The sequence below is a fragment of the Macrotis lagotis genome, chromosome 1 (genome assembly GCF_037893015.1).
Source record: "Macrotis lagotis isolate mMagLag1 chromosome 1, bilby.v1.9.chrom.fasta, whole genome shotgun sequence".
NCBI lineage: Eukaryota > Metazoa > Chordata > Mammalia > Peramelemorphia > Peramelidae > Macrotis > Macrotis lagotis.
The window spans coordinates 158,108,146-158,120,723 of NC_133658.1; the positions used below are offsets into that span (position 1 = coordinate 158,108,146).

Sequence of the window (12,578 nt, forward strand, 5' to 3'; positions counted from 1 at the left end):
AATACTGATGAAAGTAAGGTTCAAGTTTAATGCTCAGTTGCCCACCCTTCCCACTTTTCCTTCACTGCAATATATTTTTCTCACTTCTTCATGTGAAATACTTTGTCCCATTCTACTTCTCCCTTCCTTCTGCACCCAATGAACTCCTTTTTTCTTGCCCCTTAATTTTTTTAATGTCTTTCCCTCAAATTTATCTTATACAATATTTCTTCTAGCTGTACTAATAGTGGTACAATTTTTAGGAATTACAAGTATCATCTTCTCATGTAGGGATGTAAACAGTTTTAATTTCACTGAATTCTTCATATTTTCTTTTATCTTTTCCCCTTTTTAGGCTTTTCTTGGGTCTTGAAATAGGAGATAAAATGTTGTTTGCAATTCTGGTCTTCTCTTTATGAAAACTTGATGAGGTTCTATTTCATTGAATAATTATCTTTTCCCTTGAAGTATAATATTTAATTTCACTGGGTAAATGATTCTTGGTTGTAGTCTTATCTCTTTACCTTCCAGAACATCATGCTCCATGATTTCTGATTCTTTAATGTTGCTAAAGCCTGTATGATTCTGCTTGTGGTTCCCTGATGTTTAAATTGTTTCTTTCTGGTCACTTGCAGGATTTTTTCCTTGACCTGACAGATAGTTCTGAAATTTGACTATAATGTTCCTTGGATTTTTATTTTGGGATCTCTTTCCTGAAGTGATAGATGGATTCTTTCAATTCCTATTTTACCCTGGTTCCAGCATATTGGACAAGTTTTTCTGAATAATTTCTTGAAAGATGCTGCCCAGGTCATCTATTTATTATGATTTTCGAGTAGTCCAGTGATTCTGATATTGTCTCTTCTGGATCTATCCAGGTCATTTGTTTTTCCAATGAGGTATTTTACATTTTCTTTTGTTTTTTTCATTCTTTTGAATTTGTTTGATTGATTATTGATGTCTCATAATGTCATTCATTTATACTTGCCCAATTCTAACTTATAAGGAGTTGTTTTTCTCGGTTAGCTTTTGTACTTCCTTTCCCATTTGACCAATTGTACTTATTAAGTAGCTATTTTCTTTTGCCAAGTTGTTGACTCTTTTTTCATATTTTTTTGCATCACTCTCATTGCTTTCCCCAATTTTTTCTTCTATCACTCTAATGTGATTTTATGTTCCTTTTTGAGCATTTTTGTGAATACTTTCTGGACTTGAGACCATTTCCCATTTTGATCTAGGGATTTGTCCATAGATATCTTGACATTATTGTCCCCTTCTGAATTTGTGTCCTGATCTTTCTTGTCACCATAATATTTTACAGTCAGATTCTTTTTTGTTGATATTTTTTGTTCATCTTTTTTGCCTTTTATTTTTCTTTTAAATTTGACTCTGTCTCTAATATTGGAAGGGGCACTGTCTCAGGCTTCTTGTGCCAGATGTCCTGGTGCTACACTTGTTATCCTTTTTTTTTAATGGGGTTAAGTGGCTTGCCCAGGGTCACACAGCTAGGTAATCATTAAGTGTCTGAGACCAGATTTGAACCCAGGTACTCTTGACTCCAGGGCTGGTGCTTTATCCACTTCGCCACCTAGCCACCCCACACTGTTATCCTAAGGCTTCTCAGGGGAGCCCTTACATCTGTTATTGAACTGAAGGGGTGGTATGGGGGACGATTGGCACTCCGAAGGGCTGTAGGAGTCTGGTAGCTTGCCTGTTGCTGAGCTAGGATCCTAGTGCTGGTGTCTGGCATGTACTGAGGCAAGTGGGGTGTTTTTGTGTTTCTCTCAGGCTACAATGAAGCATGTGAGGGTCTGGCTACTAGAAACTGCTGGGGCTGTTTTCTGAAGCACATGGTGGTTTTCTGAGCTGTAGTCTACTTATTCTCCTGGCTAAGTTAAGGTGTGTGGTGGGGGAGGGGGAAATCCAGGAATGTGCAGTGAGAGAAGGCAGAGGAGGTAGAGCACAATTTCTCACAAACTGGGTTAAACACATACAATAAGCATGTGCCTGGACCACCTCTATTAGGCTCAAACAGTGCAAATCTTGACTCTGATACTGTTTGTGCCTCCCCAGGCATGGACTCCACCGCTTGTCACTGTGGGGGGGGGCGTCTGGGGGTTGGTGTTTGCCTGCTCCACAACACTGGGGCTTAGAGTCTCCCACTGATTGACTGAGATGGAGCTTGCTGCTGTCTTGGATGCTTTCTGTCTGTATGGCAATCCCCCTCTACCCTAGTGAGACTTTTCCTGTCAATATTTCAAGTTTCTTGGGCTAAAAGGAGTGTTTCATCCCATCTTTTTTGCTGGTTCTATTGTTCCAGGATTTATTTTGGGGTGTTATTTTATGCTTGTTTGGAGGTAAATAAATGTTATGGCTATTTACTACTTACTTCTGCATCTTGGCTCCTTTTGACATTTTTGACAGACTTTAACATCTTCTGAGCTGTGGAACTTCCTGATTCTATTCTCTTTGATTTGTCGTCAGTCCCTGTTATATACCCCTATATATTCTAGACTCTCGGTTGCTGAGGCAGTAAGTCACAAAACTGGAAAGTACCTACGGGGTCATCAAATTCTATATTTTGTAGATAAAGAAATGGAGGCACAGAGAGGTTAAATGACTTGTCTAAGGTTACATAGCTAATCTGTTAACAAGAATTTAATAAATACTGACTACGTGCAAGACATTGTTCTAAACATGGAGGAAAAAAATAGAAAGGCAAAACATCTCCAGTTCCTGCCTTTAAGCAACTCAACATTCTAATGGAGGAGACAACATGCAAACATCTCTGTACATTAATATTTCTATCTATCTATCTATCTATCTATCTATCTATCTATCTATCTATCTAATCTTCCTTTCTGCCTATCTACCCCTCGGTTCCTCACAGGTAACTTCCCCTACTCCAGGACTTGACCAAAGGTATTTCCATCCACTCTACTCTTCTTTCCCAAGTTTCAGGTCTGCTTTGTGTATTCATATTCCTGTATGTCTATTTGGAGAAGAACAGACCAGATCTCTGGTCTGATTCTGTGATGAAACTCTTCTAGAGGGACCTGTAGAGTAATTGCCTGGATTTCTAATCCCAGATTTCACAGGTATGGTCCATTCTGCCATCACCTTCAAAAACTGTATTATAATATCTAGATAGTCATATATATCTTTCACAATGAAGGAAAGTGACATTTAGCATTTCTCTTTGGTTTTTGTCATATAAATATCAAAGGCATTTCTGTATAGTAAGAAAAAAACAGCACATTCATTCAGCTTGGAGTTAGAAGACCTTAAGTCCCAGCTCTTATACTTATTAGCTGAGTGACCTAGAATCAGTTAAAATTTCTCTTAGCCTCAATTTTCTTTTCTATAAAATAGAAGAGTAATTACTTGCACTACTTTGTTGAGAGGGAGAAACATGCTATACACACACACACACAAGCTACTGTTATCATTCTAATCATCAGATCAAGGTTGCTTTTGACTTTTAAACTTATAGAATAATAGATCAAGGGTTGCAAGGGACTTCCAAAGTCATATTTAATCCAATTATTTACTGTCTCAGAGGCACAATGAATAGAACATTGGGTCTAAAGTTAGGAAGACCTGAGTTCAAATTTGAACTCAAAACATTCCTAGTTGTGTGATGCTAGACAAGTCACCCAACCGCTGTCTGCCTCAGTTTCCTCAACTATAAAATGGGGATCATAATGGTACCTAGCTCTCAGGGTTGTTGCTTTGAGGAACAAATGAGATAATATTTGTAAATCACTCAGCACAGTACCAGCGCAAAGGAGGTAATTAATATTAATTCTTGTTTCATTCCTCTCCCTTTCACATAAGGAAAACTAAATTCTAGTGAGGTTAAGTGATTTGCCAAGTCACACAGTTAAGTAAACATCAAATATTAAATGAGTCATGATTTGAACCCACATTCTCCCACCTCAGAGTTAGTGTTCATTCCTTTATACTACACTGCCTCTTTATTACATCATAAACTCATTTTCCTTGCTCTCTATCCTCTCATAGCAATGCATATTAGCCCATATGATACAGATGATGAAGGCTCATTTACAACCCTCTGATCCTGTATTCCTTTGGAGTTCTTTTTATAAGTTCTGTCCTTGAGCATTATGTCAGCTATTATTAATATTATTTCCCTAAGAACTATCATTTCCTATCCACATCAAGTATCAGTCCCCTATTCACCTTCATCTTCCATCACATATAATCCTCTTGGCAATCCCATTACAGCCCTGTGTCATAGAGCAGGTTTTGCTTATTCAGGGAATTTTAAAGTTTCAAAGGTAAGGCAGTGAACACACAGCACAGTTGTAAATACAGAACTCAAAGAGCATTTGAAATGTCACTGGTGTAGAAAGTTACCCAAGATCACTTCATCCTGGAGTGGAGGCCCTGACAAAAACACTTTGGGTGGGGCTTCAATAGTTTGGCCCCTGAACCCTGAGAAATAGCTATTTATGACATCCTTCTTTATAAAGCTTCTCTTCAGGAGTTATTCAAGTCCTTGACAACTTCAGAAGTCTCTTACTCAACTGGGACAAAAGAAAATATGAAAGTGAAAGGCTCTGGTTGGATTCAATGGAATTATGCATGAGTTTTTGTTTTCTCCTCTTCTATCTGGGGCATCTAGGTGGTGTAGTGGATAAAGTTTTAAGGCTGGAGTCAAGAAGACCCTGGGGGGGGGTGGCTAGGTAGCGCAGTGGATAGAGCACCAGCCCTGGAGTCAGGAGTACCTGAGTTCAAATCTGACCTCAGACACTTAATAATTACCTAGCTGTGTGGCCTTGGGCAAGCCACTTAACCCCATTGCCTTGCAAAAAACAACTAAAAGAAAAAAGAAAAAAAAGAAGACTCTGGGCAAGGAACTTGGGCAAGGGTGACCCTAGGCAAGCCACTTAACTCTGCCTCAGTTTCCTCATCTGCAAAATGAGCTAGAAGAGGAAATGGCAAATCACTTCAGTGCCTCTGCCAAGAAAACCTCAAAAAGGGTCATGAAGAGTCAGATACAATTGAACAACGAATTTGGGATAGAAACATCCAGTTTTAGAAAAAGGGAAAGGCTTCCCTTGAGTCTCAGGTAATTGATTGTATCCAATTCAGGTTTGCACTGGGCTGGGATGTATCTGGTTTGGCAGGCACCTTAAAGCCCAGAAACTGAAAACATGCCAACTGACATAATGTGTTATGGCTCTCTTTTCCTAGTTCTGATATGGGTTTTTCTGGTCACTATCCACTCCAAGCAGTAAGTGTAGGAGGTGATTCTCAACTGGCATTGGGTTCACATATGATGTTTTTGTTGCAGTTGGTGATGGTGTTTTTTTAATGACAAGTGATTGTCAGCTTACTCTATTGCAATGAAATAAACATAAGCCAAAGTTCAAAGTCAGACAACAATTACAATAAAAAAAATCTGCAAAATCTTTTCCTCCCAGTGACTCTATGAGGCAGATAAGGAATAGTCAATGAGAAAGAAAAAGCATATATTTTCAACCCTGGGAGAAAGGTTGTTTTTTTTGTTACCCACCTTGTGTATCTGAGCTACCAAAAAGTCATAGATTTAAAGCTGGAAGAGGACTTAGAAGTCAGGCTAACCCTCCTATTACAGATGAGGAAACTGTGACCCAGTGTCTTGTCTCAATATCACACACTCAATAGAAACAGAGTCAACTTTCAGTCAGATCCTCTGATTCCTCAGCCAGCATTTTTTAAACTCCTTCCCACCCCCATATTTTCCTTCCTGCCCCCTCCAAGGCGAAGTGTAATTAGTGATCCACATGGATAGAATCCACTAGGTGGAACAAAATCGTGGCAAAAGTACCAGAGGTTCAAATCTCGCTTCTCCAACTTATTATACTTATATGATCTCATCTCTCTGAGCTTCAGTTTACTTATTTGTAAAATGAGGAGGTTGAATTAGGCTGATTTCTAAGGTCCCTTCCAGTTCTAAACCCATGATTCCACAAACAGCTTCTCAAAGGCAAAAAAGAAGCAACATTTATATTTATAAAGCCTTGGGTCAAATGCCTTAACCAGAATTCTGGTTATTTAAGTGACCAGTACTGAGCTGTAAACATCAGGCTGCAGAGTAACACAGTGCTAAGCATTCATCACCCTGGCTTTGAGTTTAAAAGCCCGCATCCCCAACATTACTATAACTGGGGCATGAAATTGAAATTTATTTTGTGGTGCCTATTGTTTTAGCTTTAAGCGGATTCCTATGAGACATGTAGATATTTTGGACAGAGCTAAACTGAGGAAGAGACCAGTTTCCTGTTTAAGAGATAAAATAACAGCAATTCGAGACACCTAAAAGATTTCCCTGAATATTGTGATATTTTCTTCACTCAGATATGTTCTAAATCCCAACCATCCCATAGATGGATTCTTCCTTCCCACCCCCTGACTTTTCCTTGTCTTCACGGTGCTCTGCAGGAAAGGAAAGTGGAGAAGACTTACCAGTTCTGGAATGAAGAAAGCATACGGGATTGTTAGAAAAAAGGCTAATCCTGTAGGCACTTCAGGAGGTGCATAGGTGGTGGGTGGAGGGAAGTCTTTAGTTGCCATCCCCTCTCTGTGTTCAGGGGCCTCTGTCACACTTCACCTAGACCTGATTATCTGTGCAGCAACTCTGCCTGGCTCTCAACACTTCAAATATTATACCCAGACACACCCATTGCCTGAGACGTAGACTGAAAAAAAAAAAAAAGATTTCCAGCCTAGCAGGTCCTTCCACTCATTTCAGCCAAAAGAATCATCAATGAAACTGTAGGGCATTGAAACGGGACTTAAAATTAGAAGGGCCCTCTCCTAGGCTCAGTCCCAGCCATGTAGAATATTAGAGCAGGATGTTAGGATCTTTAAAGAAGGCAATGTGATGGAGAGGAAGGAGCACTGGTTCCAGAGCTGGTCTCATCCACTCAAAATGTACTAGTTGTGTGACCCTGGACTAGTCATCTGTCCTTTGGCTAACCCTCTCAGGGTCTAAGTTTCCTTATCAATGATTAAGGGTTGGACTATATAAATGAATGGGAGAAAAAACCCCTTTATTAAATGCCTATTCTAGGCAAAGAACTGGGAAGGTATGTACAGAAAAGCAAGGCTGTCTTTGCAAGGCTCTCTGGGAATTCACATTTTAATAGGAAGAGACAATACATAGAGGAGCTTTCAGCTACCAAGTCAGAGTAAATGCCTGAAAGAATCTCTTCTGGCTCTAAGAGTCTGATATAAAAACTATATCATTAAAAATCACTCATCTCCCATATGAAGAAGTAGAATGAGGTCAAAATAACTCCCAATTTCACACAGCATGGAAAATTCATAATGGTTCTTGATAAATTTGTTACTTTAAATCAATGGATTAGACAATCATCTCCAGTGGGATGCTAAGGAAGGTGAACCTGGTTCTCTTTTTTTCATTTTAAGAAGAGGCAGGAGAAATATCTATTTTGACTACTTGCCCCTCCTGCCCCTTTCCAGTCTTCTTACTATTTATACCATTTCCCCAACCCGCTCTAATGTACTCTGCTACTCTGTAATCCAAAGACACTGGCCTTTTTGCTGAAGCTCAAAGAAGAAACTTCATCTTATGATTGGGACATTATCTCTGCCTTTTCCTTGTCTTGAATGCTTTTCCTCCTCATGTCTGCCTCCTAGCTTCCCTGGCATCCTGCAAGTCTCAGCTAAAATTCTACCTTCTACAGAAAGCTTTTCCCAATTTTCCCTTAATTTAAAGCCTTTTTTTCTATTGATTATTTCCATTTTAACTTACACATAACTTTTTTCCCCCACAGTTATATTCTCTCCTTATTAGAGAGACATTGCATCCAATATTGTCTTTGAATCCCTGCTATTTAGTCCAGTGTCTAACTCATAGAAGATGATTAATAAATATTTGACCAATTGGTGCACAGATACTGAAAAAGCATGTCATCTGCACCCCTGCCTCCCTTCCTTCTTCAAACTCTGCCTTCCATAGTTAACGTTTGCCCTTCATCCTTGAAGACGACCATGACATCAGGGAGGTGATACCATGACATGCTCTTGAACTAGACTTGAGTGAGGGAGTGCTATGCTAAGTCATCAACTTCACTTTTTCTTCCAGAGCCGACTTGTCTGAGGTTATACAGCTAGTAAGTGTCAAGTATCTGAGGCTGGATTTAAACTTGGCTCCAGGGCTCTATCCACACCATCGTGCTACCCTTCAAAGTGGGCTGGATTGGACAGCCAGTTACTTGAGAAAATTGTATGTAAAATGTTTAGTAAATGTAGCAAGAGAAGCGGCCAATGAAATTCCAATCCTAGGAACATGCACTGAGAGGGTTTTGCTTGCTGTTAAAGCCTGTGAGATTTGCTTCTAGCACCCCTCTTTCTGGGGGCGCATGACAATGTAGAATGAAGGGACATAGCTATTTATTGGAGCACATGTAAGTTATGTAACTGTGTCCTATCCACTTCCTACCTGATCATTTTGGCTGGATCCAGCATTGAAAGTGCTTACAAAAGATTCCAGTAGGGGAATTCACTCCATTTTTTTGCTGTCCAGAAGTGTGAAAGACAGCTAGTTGAGCTCAGAGGACCAGTGAAGGGGATGCCTTTTCCACTTCCCACCAATCTGACCTGTGGGAACCCATGGTCTCCTAGACAAGTCTGTCTCTGGGATGAGTTCACTTCTTTTTGTGTCTTCTTTCCTATGGTACAGAGGTCTTGGGAGAGTTTGAAATGTCAAAGGAGCGGAGTATCAGTGATGGGACTCCATCCCAAAACTGAGCCTATTTTCAGTCATTGAGAGAGACCTACCTGGAAGCTCAATCTAGCTGCTGAGGCACTATGCCCTACAAGGGATGGGCTCATCCAGTAGCTCTGTCAAATTCATAAGTAAACTTGGTGGGGTGAATGTTTTGTAACAACTATTCTAAGTTTAAGACCACTTTCCCTGTGGACCAGAGGACCAGGAGGAAAAATGTACCTCTGTTTCAAAGGAAATTTTGTACCTCTGTTCTTGCTATATCTTTTTAGTAATCTGATATTAATATAAAATTTTAAGAGAAATCAACTGATTAAAATAATAGGTGTGCTAATCATTGAGTCAATAGGACAATGGGGAGATACTGTAATTGGTGATTGATTTTGGGACAACATACTGGAATGGGACTTGAACTAATATTAGAAATATACTCCAAGTCTCCAGAGGTAGTCCAGAGAATACCAAAGGGGAAGATGTAGCTAACTGCTCTCTGGGGATCCCACCTACCAATAAGAGTGCAAGTTGTCATAAGGATTCACAAAGATCATAAAAGTTTTACAAATGTTAAAATACTTCACAAATATCAATTTTTGTTCTTTTTCTATGATACTTAGAGGATGGGAAAGAGGAAACAATTAAGCAGAGCAACAAAGCTTTTAGCTCCAACTTCCTGCTTCCTCTCTCTAAGAGAAGAGTAGGGGGAGAAGAACCTAGAGAAGACTATTCCATCTCCCTTCAAGTCAGTCAACAATATTCCCCCATGCTACTTGTGGGGGACAAGTATATACTTAAAAAGTATATATCCTAAACATAAGAGGGAAAGCAAGTCTAATATAATAAAGGAGATTCATAATGTCATATTTAGTTCTTTATTTCTGTTCTACTTTAAACACAACAGAATGTTAGATTCAGAATTAAAAAAAAATACATCTCCTTTCCCTTGCCCCCAGTAAAGTCTGCAAAGTCTTTTCCTCCCAATGACTCTGAGATAGGTAGGCACCATGAAGGAATGAGAAATTGCCTTGTTCCAGAATGGAGAGTAACCTAGAAAGTTGGCTCCTAGTGTCCTTGAATTCAAGATTCCTTCTTGAAGATGTCTTTTAAGTCTTCTGTGCTCCCTTTGTTTCATCTCCTCTTACAGGACAGTTCTTCTTCTGCCCTGCTCCTCACTTCCATCCTCACTACTCCACCTCCTCCTTCCTTTTTCCTTTTTTAGACCTGGCCAAATACCATGAATACATAACCCACAGTCCAGCATCTGTTCAGGGAAGCAGCTTCCTAGAGGTGGGTAGAACTGTGAGCAAGTCTCTCCTGGCTTCCAGCCACTGGTCAGATCCTAACCTCACAAGTAAACTCAGCTTGCTCATTTGTCAAAAAGAAAAACCAGAACCATTTATACAAGGTTTGAGAGATGCCCATTATTCACCTCCATGACAGCTGGCACATAGGAATGGAGAACTAGAGCATCTGCTCCAAGTCCCTCACTTTTCAGATGAGGAAACTGAGACCCAGTTACAAGGGGATAAGCATTAGAAGCATGATATGAAGCCTGATAATTGAACTCCAGGGTTGTACCTTTTCCATTATACTACAATGCCTCCCATAGCAGATGCAGACACTGTAGTATAAAGAGTCCTAGATTTAAATTCAGAAGACAGGGTTTGAATCTCACCTCTGATACTTAACTAGCTATGTGACTTGGGCAAGTCTAAGCATCAGGAGGTGGGAAAGAGGAAATAATGGAATACCTACTATGCATCATGCACTGTCCTAGGAATTTTACAAATATGATCTCATTTGACCCTCCCAGCAATCCTGTTGGTTTTTTTAAATTGAAATTTTATCTTATTTTTCCAATTACATGCAATGGTAGTTTTTCAACTTTCATCAACTTACAAATTGATAAGTTTCACATTTTTCTACCACCCTCCCTTCCTTCTCCATGGCTGTGAATAGTCTGTAAAAGTTGTATAATATATGATCTCCAGTTTACAATTGAGGAAACTGAGGCCGAAAGATTAAATGACTTGTCCAGGGTCACCTGGCTAGGAAGTAGATTTGAACTCAGGTCTTCCTAACTCCAGATCAATCATCCTATCCCCTGTACCACCTGTCTCTAAATATGAGGCAAAAATACTCTGGTAGCTAGGTAATGGATAGTGTCAGGCCTGGAGTGAGTAGGACTCATCTCATTTACTGTGTGACCCTAGACAAGTCATTTAATCTTGTTTGCCTCAGTTTTCTCATCTATAAAATGACTGGAGGAGAAAATATATCAGTATCTTTGCCAAGAAAATCTCAAATGGGGTCACAAAGAGTTGGACACAACTGAATAACAACAACAATAAAAAATGTTCTTGGAATGATATTGTAGCACCACACATACAATCCAGATCCCATATTTAAAGGATCAACATTATTGTTTACAGAGGTTATAAAAACATAAAAACTGTGCCATCCTTAGCACCCTCTGGCCTCTTCTCCATGGAGAAGTGAGTGATGGAGTGGTGACTCCATTTCTGTCACTATTGGAGCAGAAGGACTGGGCAGGACCAAGGTCCACTTTCCTTTTTTCTTAATTTTATAGGTCACCTCTGGTCAAAGAATTCGTCACCTTAGGCCAGTCTGTTAGTAATGAGCCTCTTGTACATGACTAGGTTAGTTCACAGATAGTAGAGTATGTTGTCAAAATGGTACTTTCTCGTTTATTTGATTATGGATTTAGAAACTGAAGAGACTAATTGAGGTTTTCCAGACCAGCTCTCTCATTTTACAGAGGGAAAATTTCAAATTCAGAGAATGAAAGTGATATATCTATAATCACACTTGCATTAAGTGGCAGAGTTGGGATATGAACCCAAATCTTCTGACTCTAAATCCAGTGCTTTGCAAGAGTTGACATTTGATTGGTACAGTATTTGAAGTGATCATATTTTATGGACAAAAAAAGTATAGCATGACAAAGGATGTTCAGTTGTGTCTGACTTTTCTTTGCCCCAGTTGGGATTTTCTTGTCAAAGATATTAAAGTGGTTTGCCATTTCCTTATTCAGGTCATTGTACAGATGAGGAAGCTGAGGCAAACAGGTTTAAGTGACTTGTTCAGGGTTACAGAACTAGTAAGCATCTAAAGTCAAATCTGAATTCAGATTTCCAGGCCTAGCTGCCCCATGACAAAGTATATTAGAAGATAAGAGTTTATTCATTTGAAATCAGGACCAACCCCAGAAACTGGAATTATGTGATTCCTATAAAGATATTAACTATGCTTTTTCTTCTGATTTTGAATTCACTAGTTATATAATTCACCACCATATGGATGACTTCTGGATCTATATAAACAGTCCAAATCTTTTCCCTAACACTAAAGCAGACAGTTACATACTAGAAATCTTACCCAGACATCCCATAACCATCTTAATTTCACTATGTCCAAAAACAGAACTCATACAATAGGTATTTAATAAATGTTCAGTGAATTGAAGAGAACTGAATTGCCTGCATTTAGCACTTTTCCTCCAAATTTTCCCATTTCTTTTGAGAGCATCACTGCTATGTTTCTCCTGTTGCCCAGTTTCATAACTTCAGAATCATCTTGATATTGCCTTCTCCATTCCCAATACTCCTTTACCAAATGTCTATCTATCCTATCTGTTTCCTTTCCTCCACACACATGACCACTACCCAAGTTCATGTTCCTGTCTCCCCTCACTTTGACAACTGTCACAGCCTTTTAATTAATCTCCCTGCTTCCAGTCTCTCCCTTCTCCAGTTCAGTGTTACCAAAACCCAGATCTGCCATTACATCTCTGCTCAGTAGCTTTCAAACATCTCCCTTT

At 39.4% G+C, this 12,578-nt stretch overlaps 1 protein-coding gene across 1 annotated transcript in view; it reads right to left on the reverse strand.

Annotated features, from left to right (window-relative positions):
• Positions 1-6,679, reverse strand: part of MALL (mal, T cell differentiation protein like) — a 50,569-nt gene extending 43,890 nt beyond the window's left edge. Inside the window, exon 1 of the mRNA XM_074209264.1 lies at positions 6,454-6,679. Within this exon, the coding sequence (XP_074065365.1) occupies positions 6,454-6,561 (108 nt within the window). The 5' untranslated portion in view covers positions 6,562-6,679. The remainder of the gene's footprint in view (positions 1-6,453) is intronic.
• Positions 6,680-12,578: the final 5,899 nt, after the last annotated feature.